We start from the raw sequence: 22472 nt of genomic DNA on the forward strand, positions 1-22472 counted from the left end.
ATGGTGGGGATGCTGAGAAAGAGAGGAGGGAGGAGATACAGAGGGAGGACACACAGGAAGTCAGGGGAGAAAGAGACAGATACAGATTGAAGGAGATATCAGCAAATGCATGGGGGAAACAGGTGAGTGCATGCATGCCCACAGAAACTTTAAGTGAAAAGCACACCAATATCAAAGATACATGGAGAGAGTCAGGGAAGACAAAGATCTAGTGGAGGGGGAGTCCATTGATGGAAACCCTCCCAGCCTTGTTTCACCTCTTCCAGGAAGAACATGTAATAGTGAAAAAGAACTACGGATTAAAAAGTTGATTATTTTTAAAAGTGTTTTTGTTTTAAAAGGAAAAAGTGTGGCAGACAGCCAGGGACCATTTTCCTTTATTTAAAACGTGGCTTTAAAATGGAATCAGAACATTCTCTTCTGTTACTCTGTTAGTTGGCAGATGTCAGTTTGCTGCCATGCATAGTGACTCCGTTAGGAGACAGTGCCCTGTGCCAGAGGGCGGGGGAGGTGGCATGCGGAACCAGGGCCCAGTGGTTGCTCCTAAGGTCCTACTGGAATCCCAGTGCCTGAGCCCTGTCCATGTTGGGTTTTTCAGTGGAAACAATCGCACAGCTGCCCCAGTGACGCTGCCGATAGAAGAGGTCCTGCAGACCTTACGGGACTTGATCGCCTACTTCCAGCCCCCGGAGGAGGAGATGCAGCATGAAGACAAGCAAAACAAGCTCCGCTCACTCAAAAACAGACAGAATCTTTTCAAGGAAGAGGTATGTCCAAAAAAATTAAACGTCAAGATTCTCTTTGTGTCCAAGGCTAAGGTATCCCTGGGACCGCATTACCTTGTCTTCATGCTTGCACATGTTTATGAAAGAGACACAGAGCACAGAAAAAGAGGACACTGGGAAGGAAGGCTTCATGGGCAGCTGACCTTCCCTGTCCACCACCCCGGCTTATGCCGCAGTCAGTGGACATGGTAATAATGTACATTGGCACATTCAAGCCAGGTTAGATTTTAAAATGTCAGTGCACATGTGCATCCAAAGTCCATTTTCAGTAAATCTCAGCCATTAGACCATGGCAGTGGCTGCAGTTCCTCAATTTTGGAAGTCAGAATTATATAGGAAACCTGTCTGAAAAAATACAAATGCCCAGTTTCCATATTAGAAATGACTGAGGAGCTGGTCTGAAAGACACATGATGTTCAGTCTTAGATGCACCTTGAGCCTCTGAGTCCCTAGGGATGGGAGCTGGATATGAGGGGAACACTAACTTAGGGCTCCAGGGGCCCTAGTCTGACTCCATCCCCAATGTGCATGACCTTAGACAAGTCAGTCACATGCTGTCTCTGAAAATGGACATGGCGATTTAGCACTAGCAGGCCAAATCTGTGTTGACAGGATTCATTACATACTCCTGCAGTGTCCTGCCCCATTCCTGGGGACAGAGCCTGTCCCTTGGGCATTTCCAAAGTTAGTGACATGGGATAGAGCCGCATGCTGCTCAGTCAGTCTATGGTCTAAGCAGAGAAGCTCGGGGACATTAGGCCTTATAGACCATTGGAACTACAGCTCCTTAAGACCAGATGTTTTTTACCAGGTGGTGGAGTATTGTAATTTAGATTGAACTGTAGTTAAAAATACTCTTTCAGTCTTATCTCTAAATCCCACTTTTCCTTTGGGGTGGGTGCTGAGGAGGAGGAAGCAAGCATGGTTTTCTTGTGTAGCTGACTAGAATTTCTTGAACTTATTTGAGATTTAAGAGAAAAAATAGGTAGGCCTGGATGGTGTGCTAAGTGGTTGAGCATCTACCCATGAACCAGGAGGTCATGGTTTGATCCTGGTCAGGGCACTTGCCTGGGTTTTGGGCTTGATCCCCAATGGGGGTGTGCAGGAACAGCCAATCAATGATTCTCTCTCATCATTGATGTTTCTATCACTCTCTCCCTCTCCCTTTCTCTCTCTGAAATCAATAAAAAACATATTTTAAAGAAAAAGAGAGAAAATTAAATAGTATATCCAGGGCTCTGAGTGAGTCAGTCATTTTGCATGGGGCACCAAGCAGGCATTTGTGATACTCATTTATGTTCCCTCTTCCTCAACTCACCCTCGGTTTGTTAAATGTGTGGGGCAGCCCTGTCAGGGGAGACTGCTGACTCACTCCCCAAATGGATGCTATTTAGGTCTCTGAGGCATAGAAATGAATATTTTGTTTTTAGGAGGAAAAAAACAAAACAAAACCCAAGCTGGCAGCATATGAAGGCCCATTTGCATATTAGCATTATTAGCCTTAAAAACTGTGTGTTATGGGAGGAGAAAGAACAGAATGGAAGGGGTCCACTTCCTTCATCAGGAATTGTTGCTTTTCCCCCACTTGCTGTCACAGGGAATGTTGGCCCTGGTGTTAACATGCATCGATCGCTTAAATATCTACAACAGTGTAGCACACTTCGCAGGAATCGCAAGGGAGGAGAGTGGCATGGCCTGGAAGGAAATTCTGAACCTCCTGTACAAACTGCTGGGTAAGTGCACAGAGCCCTCTCCCGGGAAGATTTCCAAGGGCGGTCTCCCTGGGATTTCCATGGGACAAACCAAGATTGTCATCTGACTTCCTTCCTTGGAAGCCTTTCATTAACCACTTGATTCTAACCCAGCCATTTATTCCATTAACTAGTAGCTTATTGTATTTTCTAAACTGAGAGAGCAAGAAGTCAGTAGCAGGTGAATCAGATCATGATCAATTTTTCCAGAACTACCTGTGAAACCCTGGGCAGACACTTAACATTCTCTGAACCTCAGCTCCTCATCTTTAATATGAGGTGTCTCCAGTTCTACACTTCTGACACCTCCACTTTACGGATGGTCACTCCCTTAAACCTGGTGACCTTTCACTGTTGGCTTATTGATCAATCACGATTCTTGCTGCTTTGGCCTATTCCTAATTTCACTTCAGTGGGAAAATTAAGGTGGTAAAGATGTCTCAGCACCCAGACTTTTTTCTCACACACTGAGTGTGTGGTCATGTTCTGGTCCTTGCTATACCCCCATCGGAGCCCAAACTGCCAGGCAGTGGGAGGAAGACAGCAGACAACAGTACTGGCCTCTGTGAAGAGTTGGCCACCAGTAGTTGATCAGACATGGTGACAAGGCAGCATTTTAGGGCTTTTCTCTGCAATGTCTCTTTCATTAAAGGAAATGCTGCCTTGTCACCATATCTGATCAACTATTGTTTGGCCACCTCTTTGCAGAGGCCAGTACTGTTGTCTGCTGTCCTCCTCCCACTTTCTGTCAGTTTGGGCTCCTAGGAGGGTACTGGACATAGCAAGCACCAGAACATGACCACACACTCAGCATTAAAAGGGAGCCAGAGAGGAGTCCAGAAAAATCAGCTTAGACCCATTCTCCATGTCACGGATCAGGCTGACACACTGGGATCATGGCCTCCATCGAGCCAGGAGAGGCTAGGAGGCTGTGTCACAGGCACACGGTGGCCGGGCCTGTGCACTTCAGATCTGACAGCTGGGAGGAAACTGGAGGAAAGATGCCCTCCAACTCTTACTGTTTGGCTCCACTTGGCTCCAAATGGTTGAAAACAGGCATACATCTTGCATTCACAAGAGATGGGCTCTGTAGTCTGTGGAATGAAATGGTTAATGAGGGGAAATTAAATATGCTGAGACAGAATCAGCCCAGAATGGAGACTTCCTCCTAGAAACCATGACATTGTTGATACTCAAAGTGGAACAAAGAAAGAAGATCTGAATGACAAAGAGAAAAAGGATGAAGAAGAAACTCCTGTACCTGCCTGTAGAGCCAACTCAATCCTAGAGGGCTGGGGTTGGGGCAAGCACCCAGGCATTAAGATCTTCTGATATCCTAGCACTTTGGAAAGCTGATCTGCATCTAACTTTCCAGTTACCATAGATGAAGGGGTTTCCTTTGGTCATGGAATTTTTTTAAATTGTTGTAAACTGTACATGATATATACAGCCATCGCTACCATCCATCTCCAGAATCTTTTCATCTTCCCAAACAGAAACTCTGTGTCATTAAACCATAACTCCACTTTCTTCTGTACCCCCACTCCCCGGAAACTACCATTCTACTTTCTATCTTCAGTATTTTGACTAGTCTAGTTACTTCCTGTATGTGATAGAATCATATAATATTTGTCCTTTTGTGATTCGCTTGTTTTATTAGCATAATGTCTTCCAGGTTCATCCACGTTGTAGTGTGTCAGGATTTCCTTCCTTTTTTAAGGCAGAATAGTATTTTAATATATGTATAGACCACATTTTTTGTATCCATTCATCTGTGGATAGGCAATTGCTATGAATATGTATGTGCCAAGTATCAGTCTCTGTTTTCAGTTCTGTTGGTATATACCTAAAAGTGGAATTGCTGGATCATGTGGAATCTTCTATTAGCTTTTTGAAGATCAGGCAAACTTTCCCACAGTGGCTATACTGTTTAATATCCCCACCAGCAATGTCTGAGCAATGCAGTTCATTGGCATCCTTTCCAGCTTTTTTGTTGTCACTATTTTTATTTTGGCTATTCTGATAGATGTATGGTGATACCTCATTGTGGTTTTAATTTGCAATTCCTTATGGCTGATGATGGTTCTTTTCATGTGCTTACTTACCCTCTGTGTATTTCCTTCAACTGGGTATTTTTTTACTATTGAATTTTGCAAGTTCTTTACATATTTTGGATACTAGTCCTTTGTCCTACATAGTCACGTGCTGTATAACTACATTTCGGTCAATGATGGATAACATATACAACAGTGATCCCATAAGACTGTAATGGTGCTGAAAAATTCCTATTGCCTGATGATGTTGTAGCTGTAATCACTTTGTAGTACTCATGTATTTGTGGTGATGCTAGTGTAAACAAGCCTACTGTGCTTGTTCTATAAGAATATAGCACATACAAACATGTGTATGTGATACTTGACTATGTACTTATCATACTGTACTGTCTATTGTTGTTTTAGAGTGTACTCTTTCTACTTATTAAATAAAAAAAAATTTCTGTAAAACAAAAATGTATCAGGCTGATTGGACCACCATGGTATTGTGTGACCTTGTAAAATCTCTTCCAACTCTAATATTTTGTAAGGATACAGCTCAAATTCAGTAATAATTATCACAATACTAGCTAACATTTACTGGGTTCTGTGTGCCAAGTACTGGAATATCTCTGATCCTACGAGCAACACTTTGAGGTGTAAATACTACTATTATCCTTTTTTTATTGATAAAGAAACTGGTGCTCAGAAACTCACAAGGTTATACATGCTGCAAGTGGTGGAACTGTGGCTTGAGCCTGGGCAGACTGCCTCCCTGAGCTTAAGCTGACCTGAAAAGAAGATTAGGAGCTCAGAACTAATTCTTGCCTCCACTGACTGCAGACATAAAGCAGAGGTCCTGAGGCAGACCTTTCTTTTTTCTTTTTTCTTTTTTTTTGAGTTATTCTTTTTTTTTTTCAGACCTTTCTTTATCCAAATACCTTACAAGCATCTGTAAAAGCCCAGTCTTTGAAAATCAACAGCATCAAAATCAAGCTACTAGGGGCCAGTCAGTTTACATGGATTTGTTCCAGAGTTACATCTGCAATTGGCTTATAGAAAGAAGGTTACTTCCTGCTCTAGATTTGGTGAAAATCTAATGACATCATATTTCTCCTCCCCTTAGCAATACTATCTATCATTGCTTCTCAAACATGAGCAGGCATCACAATATGGTGGAGGGCTGGTAAAAAACTCAGATGCTGGGCCTCATTCCCAGGGTTTCTGATTCAGTGGATCTAGGACAAAGGCAGAGAATTTGCATTTCTAACAAGTTCTCAGGCGACACTGAGTTTACGATCTAAGAGACCACACTTTGGGAACCGTTGTCCTATATTGATGTGTTCTATATATTTTAGAGTTTTATGTTTAATTATTACTTACCTGGTAGTTTTACCAACCTATCCACCTGTGTTCATTTGGGTGCCTTCTTTTAGCACTGAAAAAATATTAAATATCTAGCTAGGTTTAAGAGAACGTTGCAAGGAATTGAGTTTTTAAGCAAATAACCAAGCAGATACTATTTTTTTTGTGTTTGTTTTTGTTTATCATCATGTGAAGTAATTTTATTGGCTTGTGTGTTTATTACCTCTTTATCCTATTTCATGAATGCAGGAACTCTGCTGTTGTGTTCCCATTGCTCTATTGCCAGCAACTAGACAGGTATCTGGTACATAGCAGATTCTCTGGAAGTATTTGAATGAATGTTAGATTTATATTCTTCTAAATATAGAAACTGGATTGTATCAAAAGGCTAGAGAGGGAAGATCATCATTCATCTCCTTTTAGTTGCTAAGTAGCTGAAATATATTTAACAGCTTCCCAAGTTCTTATGTCCATCATTGTGTCCTTTAACCAAACATTTCTTTGTTCATAGCTGCCCTCATCCGTGGAAACAGAAACAACTGTGCTCAATTCTCCAATAACCTTGATTGGCTCATCAGCAAATTGGACAGACTAGAATCTTCCTCAGGTAAGACTTGACAGGACACCAAAGAAGAGGATGGCCTTTTTTTTTTTTTTTTTGTAAAAAAGAAAAAATGTTAAATCTTTGAACAATACTTTGTCCACTTGATTGCAATCAAATAATTACTTCAACAACAAAAAAGAGCTAAATCTTCCTGACACCCCTATAACTTTTAATAATTCTAACCTGATCCCAAGTCTGCTTGTGTTTCATGTTTCACTCTGTGTATTCATCTTTATCCCCTGGATCATTTTATCGCCCCCCCACCAGGGTCATGATCTCCTGCTTAGACTCTCTCTGGGTTTCTAAATGCTCTCTGGACATGGTCCTCCTAACAATTTGGGGTAGAAGCAGGACTGAAAAATAACTGTGCAATGAGAGTAATGACAATTATCCCATCCCTGAGTCACCATTGGCTTCATATCTAGAGCCGTTCATGACTCACAGAGAATTTGAGCCAAGAGAGTAGTCACTGGCCAAGTGACCAGGCTCAGCAGTTGGCTTCCTCGGAGATGAGAAACATGACAGGCGTGGGCCCCTCTGTGAGAAGCTGAAAGATTTGGATGCTTTTTCAGTGTCTAGAAGAGACAGGAGCTTGAACAAGACAGACCAAGGGAAGGTTCTCCTAAGACTGTCCACCCACTCATCTTTTAAACCTGTTTTCTTCATTATCTCTTAGACATGGGCCACACTACATTTCGGGGCAATTTATGAAAACCCTTGTGGGGGAGGGGGGAAACAGAATGATGAGGAATTTTTTCAATAAACCCAAGGAAGATACTGGCCAACTTCTTCCCCTTAATTTTGTTTAGTATAATTTTTAAAAATCTTTATTGTTAAAAGTATTACATTTGTTGCCCTCTTTCCTACACTGACCATTTCTAGCTCTCCCTCACCACCACCCCAGATCTTCACCACCCTGTTGTCTGTATCCATGAGGTATGCATATATGCATACAAATTCTTTGGTTGATCTCTTCTTACCCACCCACCTTCCCTTGAATTTTTATCCTGGTTTTACCCTTACAGATGCCAGACTATTGGGGCACCAGTTAGTTTTTCTTAAGCCTTTATTTAACACAAAAAATCTTTTCAATGTACTAAGAAAAGGGAGGAAAACCAAATAGTATTTTTTAGTGAGCTAATAAAATAAAAATAATTTCTGGGCTAATTCCTAGATAAACTCTTAATTGAGGAACACTTCAAATATTGACTGTCCCTCCCCCTTTGCCCCCAACCCTGTCCCCCAAGGCCTTCACCACATTACTGTCTGTACCCATGGGCTGTGCATGTCTGCATAAATATCCTTTGTCTAAATTACTTGAATGACCTTTAGAATTTATAATAACCTGGGCATCTGCTTTTTTATTTTTAAATTAAGTATTTCTTGGTTTGATCAAAGTAAGAATTCCAGTGTACAGCTGCTCTTCTATATTTTGACACAGAAGTGTTGTGCCTTTGCTCAGGAAAGGGGAAATGGGGATGGTGCTGAATAAAATTCAATGCTAATTCCAAACTGGTTGGCCCTCAGAGGTTCCTGAAGTCTACAAGAGATGACTGCATCTTCCTTCTGGCTGGAAATATTTAATAGATTCAGAGAATTGATGATATTCTGTCCCCTCAGGATGGTCTTTTCATTCTCGTGTCTCAAAATTATGGCCAAGTCAGTAAGTTATTTAATAATGTCCCAATGATTTTTGTGGCATTCACATAGGCATCTTGGAAGTGCTGCACTGCATCCTGATTGAAAGCCCAGAAGCCTTAAATCTGATAGCAGAAGGCCACATCAAGTCCATCATCTCCCTGCTGGATAAGCATGGACGGAACCACAAGGTGGGTGATTGGCTTTACCTGGCTTTTCCCTTCCTGCCACTTAGTATCCATTGGGTGTTATTGAGACTGTGTTGCCTGCTCTCTTTCCTGGTAATAAATAAATAAATAAATAAATAAATAAATAACACATTGGGAAACAAGTTCTGAAAGATCCTTCCTTGCCTAGGAGATCCTACAAGCCAGACAATCACATTGGATCTTAGATATCTCCATTTCCAAGTCTTGCTCATTATCATTAGCCCTTAACAAATAGCAGACTGTGTGAGGCCCTTAGCTAGAGTCCATACAAGGCCAGTTAGGCTGAACTTCCGCCCTAGAGTCTAGGAGCTTAACAGTATAACAGCTAATTCAAGCTATATGAAGAAAATACACAAAAATCAGATACAAATAATGTAGAAAGTCTTGTTATTAAATGAAATTGGCTTTACCATGAGTCAGGCCAAGTGAAATAAATAAATGCACATGAGCCAGCAAGAAGACTAAAGCTGATACAAAACAGCTGTGTGACTTTAGGCCTCAGTTATTTCTTCTGTAAAATGAAAGCGCTTCATTTACTAAGGTGGAATGCTACATCAATTTTTTTTGAGGTCTCTACATCCTAACCTCTATTTTTATGGAATTATATGTCTAAAGACACAATGATCTTTGAGGAAAGTCTATTAAAATACATTTTACCCTGATGATTTTTGTATATTACCCTCATACATGAAGGTTGCTACACTGACTCTTTAGATTGAAGAAGTGTATTTCAAAAGCAGATGGCATGACTGGACATAGGGGACAACAGCTGGGATCCTGCGGAGTGCAGGGAATTAAGCTTGATATTTTTTGGTTGCCATCATTTAGGGCACTTCACATTTAAGACACACCTGAGGGGGCCCAGGAGAATGAGCTTTTGCAGTATTGCTTGGATTATGTGTATCATCCTTAGGAAGTAAAAAAGCCAGGGTTCTTAGCATCTGTGAAATTGCTTGGCAAAGACTAGAAAGAAATATGAGGGGTCTGTAATTGCTTTCCCAAATGTGGTGAATCAAAAGCAGGCATGAGGTTCCAACTGCAATCTAGCTTCTCAGTGTCCCAACATGTTTCTTCCCACCTGCAAAATGTAATGAGAATAATTGATAAGTACCTGAGTAACACATTGTCTGAGCCATGAGCTATGCGCAGATGTCAAAGGAGCCTTAGACAGGGAAGCTGTTGTCATGTCATTATCCCCAGGGCTTCTTTGTGACCACACTGCCTAATGCATTTCATAAAAACAAGTTTGTCAGAACATCTTTTAGCCAAAAATCACAAAGCATTAATGGATGTCACTTGGCAGCAGGTTGATGACTATTCTGCCCATTCTACAGTTGAATAAGTTGAGGCTTTACTAGAAATCTATTCCTGGTCTTATATGTTACCTATGTGCACCAGCAGATTAATCTTTAATCGTCTAGAGCAGTGTTTCCCAAACTTTTGACATATGTGTACCCCTTCTATAATATTCGGAATGCTTTGTACCTCTCGTACTCATGAGAACGTATAATTAGGCACAGCTAAGCACAGTACAGGGCATACCCCCACCAAACTCTTCCCGTACCCCTGGGGGTACGCGTACCACACTTTGGGAAACACTTGCCTAGAGCCAAGAAATCTTGTTTGAAAAATCCTGGCAATGTTGTCAAAGCTCAGGCAACATGGTCTTGATACATAGATAGTCTCTTCAAGATGTCCCCCTTTTGATTTTTGATAGATTTTTGGATGAAGGCTTCCTTGCCATGAATTTAGTTCTACTCTTAGAGATTACTCAATTGGATAACATATTTTCAAAGACAAGTCTAGTCTCAAATAAGCAAGAGGGGTATTTGTAGTAGCTTTGCAGAGAATGTGCCGAGCACAGACCAGACTACTATTGAGAGACTTTAACTTTGCTTGGAAAATGCCAACTTAGTTACATTTTCCTATCTAGGCAGCTCTGTTTTCTCCAGTCCCAGGTGTCTCTGCACCTTTACTTAGTTTTCTATGAAGACAGTGACAGAATATATGCAGAAATTTACAGCCACAAGGCATCTCCCAACTCTTGCAACAACAGCAACAGTAATAATGAGGATGATGGTAGCTAACATTTATTTTGTATTTTACAAATGCCAGGTACTGTCTTCAGTGTTCACATGCATTTTTTTAGTCCTCATTATGACGCCATAGAGCAACGTTATTAATATTTTCACTTGACAGAGGTGAAATCAAGGGCTCTGGGATAATAAGCAACTTGCCAGAGGCCACAAGACTAATTATTGGCAGAGTAGGACCAGCATTTTGGTCTCCTACCTCCAAGTTTAATATTCCTTCCAGGTTTCTCAAGCTGAAGTATATAAACATGTTATTCAGGGCCGACATGCTCTGTGAGAAAGTTTCATTTGTGTTCTTATTTTTAGAGTTATCTTGTATACCAAACTCTTTGTAGTGATGAGTTCACACTTAGAAGGCATTTTCATATGAGTTCATGTTTCTCAGGTTAAAGTTTTAGAGTTCCTAAAAGTGGTCTTCAGAGTCATGATATTTTTCTTTTTAAAAAGGTTTTTACATCTTGTGGGTTTGAGAAACTCCCGTCTGTACCATGTCCCCTGTAATAACATGCTTAGAATGAAGAGTATCTACAATGGTGGTGATTAGTATACCTCCCTTCCTCTCTTAAGAATTTTCTGTCCCTACTATACGAAGCATTGCTACTCATCTAAAGCATAATCAAGTTAAATATAAACAGCTTAGAGGGAAAGAACACAATCCTTGAAGTGAAAGGGACAGGAGTGGGGTACACTGCCCACTTCCTGTTTTCTGAATGCACTCTGTCTCTTGATCCCTCAGCATCACCTCCCTACTTTTCAAAATTCTTCCCTTCAAAACTTAGTCCAAATGCCACTTCTTCTATGAAGCTTTTTTTTATTCCAATTGGCCCTGGTTTCCTCTCCTAAATCCTTTTACCACTTGCACTCTGTTACATGGTGGTCCCATTCTGCCTTTTATTATAGTTTTTGTTTGTTTGTTTGTTTGTTTGTTTGTTTTTGTTTTGTTTTACACACGTATTTCTCTCACAGATATAAAGTTCCTTCATAGCAGGTGTTATTGGAGAAGCATATGGCTTATCTTTCTCCATTGCTAGTGGGTGTGGCATCCTTAGGGATCAGCTTTGTAATCCCCATAGTGCCATATGTTATACATGGCAGGCATTTGATACACGTTAGTTAAAGGTATAAGAAATGAGTAAAAGGAATGAATGAGTAGAGCCAGAATCCATTCCCACCTCACCTTGAATGGATGAAAACTCACATATATGAACAGGTCTTGTCTCAGTTCAAGACTAATCAATAGGAGGGCTCTATTCTGTGTGGTCAGAGACAGGTTCTTTCCCTCTAGCTCCTTCCCCATCCTCTAAGACAGGGCTTCACAAACTGTAATGTGATTACAAATCTCCTAGGGTTGGTATTAAAAAAGTCTCTGATCTAGTGAGTCTGGGAATAGGAGGGGTGGTACCTAAGCATCTGTATTTTTGGTAAGCTCCTCAGATCATATTTGGAATAAAGAGACCATTGGGTTTTATCATTCTTACTGAATTTCTACAACCAGCTGGAGACAGTGCACAAAGGACTTTGTGGGTTTTTAGGGGCCAGTACATTAGTGTAAATGAAGTACCCATTTTTCATTGGTAAGAACTCAGTCACATGGCCTCACATTACTGCCATGAAGGCTGAGAAATGCAGTCTCTTGTGTGCTCAGGATATGAAGGAAAACAGAGTCTGGTGACTTACTCAGCAGTAACTGCCACAGCAAGTCACATATCCCAGATGTCCCTGAGATGTTATTTCTCCATTGGAAAATACAGATGACCAGTAGGCACAGAGCCTATGTCCCCATGATGGCCCTCTCTACACTCCTTTCACTTTCAAGAGAATCCATTTAAATTTCCTAGGAAAGGAGGTGTGTTGCCATTCCTTATTTTACCCAAAGATAAGCCTTCTGAAAGATAGCCTAAACCAGTGGTGGGCAAACTCATTAGCCAACAGAGCCAAATATCAACAGTACAACAATTGAAATTTCTTTTGAGAGCCAAATTTTTTACACTTAAACTTCTTCTCACACCACTTCTTTATAAAATAGACTCGCCCAGGCCATGGTATTTTGTGGAAGAGCCACACTCAAGGGGCCAAAAGCTGCTTGTGGCTTGAGAGCAGCAGTTTGCTGACCATGGGCCTAAACAGTGTCAGCCACAATACTTTAGGGCAGTGGTCTGAAAACTCATTACTCAACAGAGCCAAATATCAACAATATAATGATTGAAATTTCTTTTGAGAGCAGAAAACCGACTTCTGCGCATGGGCCACGAAGTTTTAATAGCACTGTACGTGTGCCCCCGCACGTGGTATTTTGTAGAAGAGCCACACTCAAGGGGCCAAAGAGCTGCACATCACGGTTTGCCAACCACTGCTTTAGGGCACTAACTATTCCTAGATGAGACATTATTAGGCTATATATTTTCTGGGAGCCCTTTTTCTTTCTGCTGTTATATTGTATATAGATTAAGCTCTGCTTCCCTCTGGCTGTGACAGCAAAGCTCCTGCATCTGTCACTCCAAGGCAAGACAGATGAAAACGTATGATAGACTGGATGATAAGTATTTAATTTCCTGCCCATCTATAGCTCTTTTCTTTGAGAAATTACCCTCTGGATTTCCAGTTTTACAGCACATACATTCCACAGACTGGTGATGGTAAGAGTCCATAAAACTCGATGGCATCCTTTTCTGCTTGTCCCATAAATGTGCTTTGTATTTATGTGGAACAAAATTGACATTTAGGGAGTCAAGTAGAACACTAGTTTCTGAGAATTATGAATTCAGATGCCACCAACAACCTGAAGCTATCCAACCCACCAATCATTGGGTCTTCCAGTGGCCACTTTGAAAAACTGAAATGCAGCCACCCCCTCCTTGTCATTACAGCTTGCCATAGCCCTGGCTTTTACTTATGGACTGCTGTTTGCCCATGGCTCCCTGAAGGGGAGACAGGGAGGAGCAGTACCTGGTCCAGCACAGTGTGCTCTACTGTGGCAGGAAAACAGAATCTGAATGAAAGAGGATTATGCACAAGGAGTCAGGGTGGGCAAGAGGCCAACCTGTGTGGTGGAGGAGGCCAGGGTAACTGGCAAACAAAAGGAACAGAAGCTGCTGGATGGTCTCAGATTCAGGCACCACTGTGCTCTTGCAAGTTTGGCATCACTCTAGAGGGGAGAAGGAGAGCGGGTGAAATGCTTTTGAAGATGGATTTCTAGGAATATAAGAGTATCTTCACAGTGAGAGACCCACAAACTGGAACCTGCCCTGCTATCACGTCTACCCAACCCACAGGAGCTTTCCTAGCCTGCTATGGGACTTAGCCCAATGGGAACCCAAGTTCCTTTCATGGAGGGCTGCATGAGTGCCTATTGATTCTGATGCAGAGTGGAGCACGAATTCAGTTTGTGACCAATGAAGAACCTTTCATCCCAGGCCTCTACTTGTGCACAACTCCAAGAGGTGCCTGGATTTTCTATCCTGGATGCCTCTTCTCACCCTGGTTCCAGCCCTGGAAGGGGTATTAATCTAGGCAGTCTGTCTTCAGAGCCCACTCATCCACTTTAACCGAACAGTAACCACAAATGACATGTGCAATTTGGAGGAAAGGGCATAAGACCAGGGCAGAGGGGATGGAAAGAAGCCCAGCCTCATTTCCCAAGAGGCTGAAGACTTGGGGGCATTACTCACTCATGCCTGGGGTGGAGGGGAAGCTTCCTTGACTCTGATCAAGTCTATCACCAGGCCCTCACCCTGCAGGAAGCTTGCTTCTGTCCTGTCACCTGGCAGTCAGGCCCTAAGTTGGTGGGCATGTCTTGCTGCAGGTTCTAGATGTCCTGTGCTCCCTCTGTCTCTGCAATGGGGTGGCTGTGAGAGCCAACCAGAATCTGATCTGTGACAACTTGCTGCCCCGGAGAAACCTGCTCCTGCAGACACGGCTGATTAATGACGTGATGAGGTAAGGCCACCATCATTATTCCAAAGGGGGTATCTTGTCTCCAGACAGGGAAGAGAGCTGATTTTAACTCCAAAACCATCATTTCTGTGATGATTCTGGCACATAAGATGAAGGCAGACACATGTGTTCTCTTTTAGGGCCTTGGTCTCCAACCCACTTTCTCCTGAAGTGCCCAAGGAGTATATGTACCACCCAAGGGCTGAAGAATTTGGCCAGAAGAATTTGGCCAGAAAGAAAATGTGGCCTACCACATTTTATTTTAAACATCAATACAGATCTATCTTGTACCTTCTTCATAACATATTTATTTTTATTTCTATATACCAACTTTTTTTCTAAACATCTCTTACAGAATAGATGTCCCATGTTGATACCATGGCTTATTGAATCCTCTTGCACATGGCCATTCACCCAGGAATAATTGTGCTGGTCAAATGGAAAGCATAGGCACAGGCAGAACTCTAGGCCGATGGTCCGCACTTGAGAGTCATGTGAACTTACTAGGTCTGGACTAGGCAGGCCCAAGGTTCTTCAACAACTTTCCACTTGGGCCCACTTCCTAATCTGTAATGGTGAGAGAAGGACCTCCCCTCTGAAGTATAGAGCAGGCAGCAGAGCTAAGCCATCCATACCAATATTTTGCTTCTTGGGACCAGCCTGGTTTTTCCCTGTCCACCCAAAATGGAACACTGCCCCAGCCCAGAGTAGTAGACACCGAGAAAAACTCTGAGTATTTTGTCTCAAGCTCTTAAAACATCTGGCCGTTAACAAAGTTGCTTAAAGGTGACTTCTTCCCCCATCCCCTTTTCTGTCATCTAGGTTGAACTTTATTTTTTTCAGCTGTATTGAAGTATATATAGTAATTGACCAACAATATGATAAGACAATTTAAAGTATAAAACGTGATGATTTGATATTCATGTACATTGTGAAGGGACTCTACCCAAAGTATTATAATAATAATACATCCATCACCCCACATAGTTCCCCTTTTGGGGGGAGGAGGGTAAGGACATTTAAGTTCTCTCTTAGCAAATTTCAATTAAGCAATGTCATCAGCTATAGTCACCATGTTATACACTAGATCCTCAGACTTCATTTATCTTATAATTGAAAGTTTATATCCTTTCACCAACTCTATTTTTCCTGCCTCCACCTCAGCGCCTGGCAACCACTTTCTATTGTCTGTTTCTATGCATTTTTATTTAGATTCCACATATAATTGATACTATGCAGTATTTTCTTCTCTGTCTGGCTTATTTTTAATGTGACTTCTTAATGCTTTCAAAAGGCCATTGTTATTAATAATGCTTGATGACAAAGCTAGTGTTATGGAAATGGGGGTGATTAAACCAATTTATTGGAAGAATGGAAGAAGTCATTTCTTTCACTTACAATAAGAAATGAGGATGTATAATTGTGCAGCTCTATATGACATCTTCAACCTCTTTACCTGTGGCTGACACTCAGTAAATTTTGGTTACCTTGAGTGGAACAATTAAAAAGAGATGGGTTTGTCCATTTGGTTCAGTGGATAGAGCATCAGCCTGAGGACTCAAGGGTCCCAGGTTGTATTCCAGTCAAGGGCACATACCTTGGTTGTGGGCACATCCCGAGTAGGAAGTGTGCAGGAGGCAGCTAGTGGATGTTTCTCTCATAGATGTTTCTAACTCTCTTTCCCTCTCCCTTCCTCACTGTAAAAAAAATAAAATATATTTAAAAAATAAATAAAGTAAAACAGACAGGTTCTCTATATTTTATAATGGAATTAATGTTGTCCTGACACCTTCCTAAAAAATGTGATCAAGTGTTGGAGGCTTGCCATGGGTCAGTATTGCTCAGTGATTAAGAGCATTGGCCCATGCATTGAAGGATCTTGGGTTTGATTCACAGTCAAGGGCGTGTACCTGGGTTGCTGTTCCATCCCCCACCCTCATCGGGGCATGTGCAGAAGGCAACCAATCAATGTCTCTCTCTCACATCAATGTGTTTTTTTCCTCTCTCTCCTCTTACACCCCCTTTCCAGACCCTTGCACTTCTACTCTCTGAAAAACCAGTGGGGGTGAGGCGGGTGGGGGAGGGGAATATATATATATTTCACACACACAAACACACACTGGTGAGGATTAACAACAGCAACAACAAAAATTGTTGGAGGCTCAAAGCTTTTTCTACTTTGGAATATGAAAAACACAAAATTATTCTTGCCCTTGGATTAATTGAGCAGTGCCTCCTCTGTTCTGGTTCAATTTACTTTCTCAGTTCTTAGGAGTCAGTTAATGCAATCTGCCCTATGTTTAATTTCAGTATCCGGCCAAACATCTTCCTGGGAGTCTCTGAGGGCTCAGCACAGTACAAGAAGTGGTACTTCGAGCTCATCATTGACCAGGTGGACCCCTTCCTAACGCCAGAGCCCACACACCTGCGGGTGGGCTGGGCCTCATCCTCAGGCTATGCTCCGTACCCAGGAGGCGGAGAAGGATGGGGAGGCAACGGTGTTGGTGATGACCTATACTCCTATGGCTTTGATGGACTTCACCTTTGGTCAGGTGAGTACTTTGCCAAAGCTTTGGCCCCTTATCTCTTACTGGGGGTGACTGAGGCTTGACTGGTGTGAGCTGACACTGTCACTTTCTGTATGAATGAAATAGACTTGAGTGTAAACTACAGATTGTTAGGTAGGAAGAGCATCAGATCTGAAATGAGACACTTGCTTTAGCCATGACTCTGGCATTTCAGCTGCCTGATGGGTATGGGCCCCTTCCCTTTCCTCAAGCTCTGTGTCCTTACAAGCAGGGGCTTTCAGGATTATATAGACAAACGGGGAAGGAGAAAGCCAGCATTTATTACTGAGCAGTGAGCTACATATCTTTTGTACACATTTTATCCCATGTTATCTTTACAATGACTCCTTAAGGTAGATAATATTGACCCCGTAGTACAGATGTGGAAGCTGAGGCATAAAAATATTTAAGTCACTTATTCACAGTCACCTTGGGAGGTGTCAGGATCTGACAATAAGCCCGACACCTTGTCAGTGCAGTGTGTTACTTCATGATGCACTTTATAAAACGTATGGGTCTGTACCTAACACATCAGAGATGGTGATCAGTTAAAAATAACCTGAAACTTCCTTTTTAAAGATAAACATTGTTTTCCCCAAGTGTGTCCACAGCCTGTGGCTGTGTGGGAATGAGCTGGCTTCCGCTGGGTGAAAATGCAAGAACGCCCATGCTCTCAGCCCAGCAAAGGAGTTCTCCCTCGCTGTCTGTTGTCCGCAGTGTGTCTTACCTGTATCTTTTGCAAAACTGCAGTTGTGTTCCTTATAGAAATCCCTTACATAAGCATTGTGCTGCGTGCCTCTTACATAAGGAACCATGACACACATTCTACCTTCAATTCAGTAGGAGGGAAAAGTTTGTCTCTAAATGACGAACCTGTCCATTTTGTTTTGTAGCTGGGAACCCATCGTGTTTCCCTTCTGCCCTTAGCTATCAGGCCAAAACCATTAGCTCAGGTCCTGATGACAGGCTTCTTGCAGTGGGTCTTTATTTTCAATTTGTGTGTGTAGGTGTGGGTGCTGTTTTAAATTCATTTTAAACATCTTTAAACTCTTAGGAATGGTGTGAATATATTTACATACTTGTCCTGGGTTATTTGTGGGAAGAAAGAGAAAGCCCCATCTCTGTCCGTGTTTTGAGTGTCCGAGGGTCAGCATGGTACAGATAAAAGCAGATGCTAGAACAGGTGAAATTCTTGTCTTGTTCGCTTATCCTCCCAACTCAACCTTCCCTGGTTTCTCTTCATGGGGTAGTGGTGGGTCTTGCCTTCTCAGTTCTCAGACCCCCATCATGTGTGGCTGTGCCGTAGTAGCATTTGGCTTAGGTTATCATCACATCTCACAAGGTTCTCAGAAAGTTGTCTTTAGGGAAGTGATTTGTGGAGACATCATCATGCTCACACCCACCCATAGTTCCTGAGTTTGGTGAATTTAATCTGTGAAGGAATGAAGAGCCATTGACTTGAGACAATGATTACCCCATTACTTGCTGGTTGCTGCTCATCTCCCACCATCTCACCAACACAGTGCAAGAGTATTTTTTTGAGTCCCAGTCTACTCCCAAAGAGAACTCTGCATGAGGGTTGGTTAAAGAAATATGAAACACAGTTACACCCATGGATGAAGCAAATGGATTCTTGTTTCAAAGAGAAATTAACAATTCTCAACGGAAAAAAAAAAAAAAAAAAAAAGTTTGGCCTTTTCCAGACTTTGCAGCACTGCATGAAACCCCAAGTATATCCCTTTGTAGAATTTCCAAAATGAATACATCAATTAGTCAGGAGGGCATCAGAGAGCCTACTCATTGTATATCTAGAAAGGGCTGCTGTCCATACATTTAGGACCTGAGTCTCATCTAATTGTGTATCATTCCAGGAGTTGACAGAGCACAGAAATGGACAGTGCACATGAGAGTATAGCGATCCCCTCATCCCTCTTGTCCTAACTCCTCTGAAGACCAGGGGTGTGGGCACACTCACACCAGTTATCATTAGCAATGCCTCTATTATTGGGGATGAGGAGGAGGCTTGGGTCTCAGCTCTTCAGAAGCTGACAGTGGCTCTCTGAGCATTACCCACACTTAGTAATATAAGTACATTTAGAGGACTTCACCCCTCAGTCTTCAGTGCCTGATGAGATAGGGAAACCAGTGCCTGTGAGATTTATAATTTTCATGCTCACTAAAATACAAAGCTTCCTTGGGCCTGAATTCTCCAACCGGCACACAAGGAACATATATCTCGCAGAAGGCACTGCAGGTAACTATGTCAGCAGGTGCTCCAGCTGATGAAATAGGGTTCTGTTAATGACTCCCACCAGGACAGCAGTGAATTCCGGACTATCTGATGAAAGGATAATTGTCTGATGAAGAAATAAAATGGAAATGACCCTCCAATTTACTTGCTATAAGAGGAAATGGAGGGTGGCCAGGAAGAGAGATTGGAAACTGGTTATAACAGTTTTTCTCCTTTTCCTTGAAATCCAAATGCCCAGGCCCACTAACTTTCAACTTACATGTTGAAGGCATAAATTAAGCCACTGTCTTGAATTGGTTTTCAAGGTGCTTATGGAAGCACAGTAGAGATGTTGTCATGGTTGGAGAAAATGGCAGTGCCTCCAATGCTTTGTCATTGCAAAGAGTGGATAAGAAACAGCAAGACTTTGGAGTTATGCCCAGTTTGAGTCCCAGCTCCTCTGCTTACTAGGCAAAAGACTTAACTTCTCAAAGTCTTAATTTCCTTAGATAAAATGAAGATGTGCTATACGCTCCTATAGAATTTAAATGAGATGAGGGACATGACTTTTTTAATTGTTTTTAATTTATCTTTATTATTGAAGTATTACAGATGTCTCCCTCTCTCCCCCCACCTCCAGTGACACCTTCCTCCCCACTGCTGCCCCCTCCTCAGGCCTTCACCACACTATTGCCTGTATCCATGGGTTATGCATATATGCATATAAATTCTTTGTTAATCTCTTCCTACCTACCTCCTTCCCTCTGAGATTGATCAGTCTATCACATGCTTCCTTGTCTCTGGATCTATTTTGTTTTTCAGTTTATTTTGTTCTTTAGATTCCACTTATAAGTGAGGTCATGTGATATTTTTATCTTCTGTACTCGCTTATTTCACCTACCATAATAATCTCCAGGAGGGACGCGTAGTTCTTGACACACACTGGATACCCAGTAAATATGACTTGAACTTCCCTCCTTGTCTGCACATCCACTCTTCTCCTAAAGACCAAGCCCAAAGTTCTGGGTCCCTCACTCGAGACCATAAGAGTACCCCAATCTTAAGGGGATAAAGAACCCAAATCCCATGTTGAATAAGAAAGGAAGTTTCAGAATGACATCCTGGGAGTATCCATGAGCTTTTTCTCTGTGTAGCGGGAGGGCAGTCTTAATAGGTCTATTTCACCACAGAAGCCTGTGAATTCTCTTTCAAGTATCTGCGGTACAAATATCCCCCTTCTCAACCCTGACCAGCCCTCTCTACAGAATCCAAGGTCAGCTCAGCCTCTGCATTTTCCCTCTGGGAGGAATGGTTCTTTAATTGTCATGGCACCACTGTCCCTCTCCTGGCCTGGCCTTTCAGGTCTGCATTTGGAAGTGAATGTGACTCAGAGAAGCCTAGAGTATGTTACTGGCTAGGGAGCAGCTTCACAGGAAGAGATCACACCTACCCTGCCCTGGATTTTCCCTTGCAAAATCAGAAGAAGTAGAGGAATTTACCTTCCCAAGAGATGAATGATGATAATAAGTGAATGAATGGAGTACAATTATGCCTCTTGATTTAACATGACTTCAGACTCATCAAGATAATGTGTCTCTACAGTCAAATTTATATGAGGGTCTTTATTGTCTCCTTACTAAGATGAACCCCAAGGTACCAGTTTGTCTGTAAAAACTTACCCCATCATGACTCAGACCTTTCCAGTCCCAGTGAGGCCTCTCTATTTCCAGTTGTCTAAGTATTTGTGTTTATGTTATAACTAGTGGTCCAGTGCATGAACCCCTCACCCCAGCCTGCAACCTCTCCAATTGGGGACTCCTTGGGGGATGTCCAACTGCCGGTTTAGGCCCAATCCTACAGGAATTGGGAGTTGAACATCCCTCTCACAATCTGGGACTGCTGGCTCATAACTGCTCACTTGCCTGCCTGCCTGATCACCCCTAACTGCCTCTGCCTGCCTGCCTGATTGCCGCTAATTGACCTCCCGTGCCAGCCTGATCATCCTAAGTGCCTTCCCCTGCCAGCCTGATCTCATCTCCAATGACACTCCCCTGCTGGCCTAATCTTGCCCCCCCAACTGCCCTCCCCTGCCAACCTGATCTCACCTCCAACTGTCTTCCCCTGCCAGCTTGATTTAACCCCCAACTGCCCTCCCCTTCAGGCCTGATCTTGTCCCCAAGTTCCCTCCCCTGCTGGCCTGATCTTGCCCCCAATGGCCTTCCCCTACCAGCCTGATCTCATCCCAAACTGCCCTCCTCTGCTGGCCTGATCTCACCCTCAACTGCCTTAACCCTCCTCACTCCTCACTTTAAGTTTTGCTTTCATAGTTCACCCAGCTTAGGTTCTGATTGCTCAGTTTCTATGCCAGTCAGCATCAAAAGCTCCACCTCCTAGGCAGCCATTGGCTCCTCACAGTTCACCTAGATTTGGTCCTGAATGGTTGGTTTCTATGAGAGTCAATATCTCCAGGCCTATCTCTAGGCCTAATCAGAGAGGCTAGATTGATCATCAGCCCCCATGGAGGCCAGGAGAGAAAGAGAGGCATGCTGCTGGCCAGGTCCAGAGAGAAAGAGAGTCAAGGACTGATCAACAGTTGCCACAGAGACTACATATCAGACCCTGCTTCTCTTTCCAGGCCTCTCTCTGGGCCTGATCCACAGCCCTCTCAGCAGTCAGTGTTGGGTCACCATAACAATCCAGCACTGACTGCAGGACTGGCTTCCAGTGTTCAGTCAAGCCTTCAGTCATTACAGCATTATAGTCACTATATATATATATATATATATATATATATATATATATATATATGCCAAGCTCTGCAGTGACCAGGGTAATAGATGTGCTGAGCATCAGTGTTTCCATATGCCTACATTACTCATCAAAATAGACTAAATATGCAATAATATATCCTTGGGTTAATCTGAAGATGTGCAACAGATGATAAAATGTTTTTTTTCCTTTATTTTGCTAGGTTAGAAATGGCCTTTCCTAGAGTTCCAGGTGGGCCACACCTCCCAGCCTGTCTCTGTGCGTGGTCTCTAGGATTACTCAGAGTTCCTAATATATTGAAAAGAAAGCAGTTGAGGCAATTTAGAAACACTCTCTGGACCAACTCTGCTTTTCTTTGCCACAGTATTTTCTGTCCATTGTTCTAAAAGGGGTTAAATTCATTAAACATATTTGAAAGTGACTTTTTTTTTTTTACCACTATCAGTTAAGGGACTTAATGATTTTAATAACTCAAATGATTTTCAAATCACTTTC

At 42.4% G+C, this 22472-nt stretch overlaps 1 protein-coding gene across 3 annotated transcripts in view; it reads left to right on the forward strand.

Annotated features, from left to right (window-relative positions):
- RYR3 (ryanodine receptor 3) overlaps nucleotides 1–22472 on the forward strand; it is a 508007-nt gene that overhangs the window by 259322 nt on the left and 226213 nt on the right. For all 3 annotated transcript variants that reach the window (XM_084861661.1, XM_084861660.1, XM_084861662.1), the window contains exons 13-18: nucleotides 599–767; nucleotides 2383–2518; nucleotides 6446–6541; nucleotides 8249–8367; nucleotides 14281–14414; nucleotides 16722–16963. In XM_084861661.1, coding sequence (XP_084717787.1) covers nucleotides 599–767; nucleotides 2383–2518; nucleotides 6446–6541; nucleotides 8249–8367; nucleotides 14281–14414; nucleotides 16722–16963 — 896 coding nt within the window. The remainder of the gene's footprint in view (nucleotides 1–598; nucleotides 768–2382; nucleotides 2519–6445; nucleotides 6542–8248; nucleotides 8368–14280; nucleotides 14415–16721; nucleotides 16964–22472) is intronic.

This window comes from Pipistrellus hanaki, assembly GCF_964339955.1.
Source record: "Pipistrellus hanaki genome assembly, chromosome: 1".
Classification (NCBI taxonomy): Eukaryota; Metazoa; Chordata; class Mammalia; order Chiroptera; family Vespertilionidae; genus Pipistrellus; species Pipistrellus hanaki.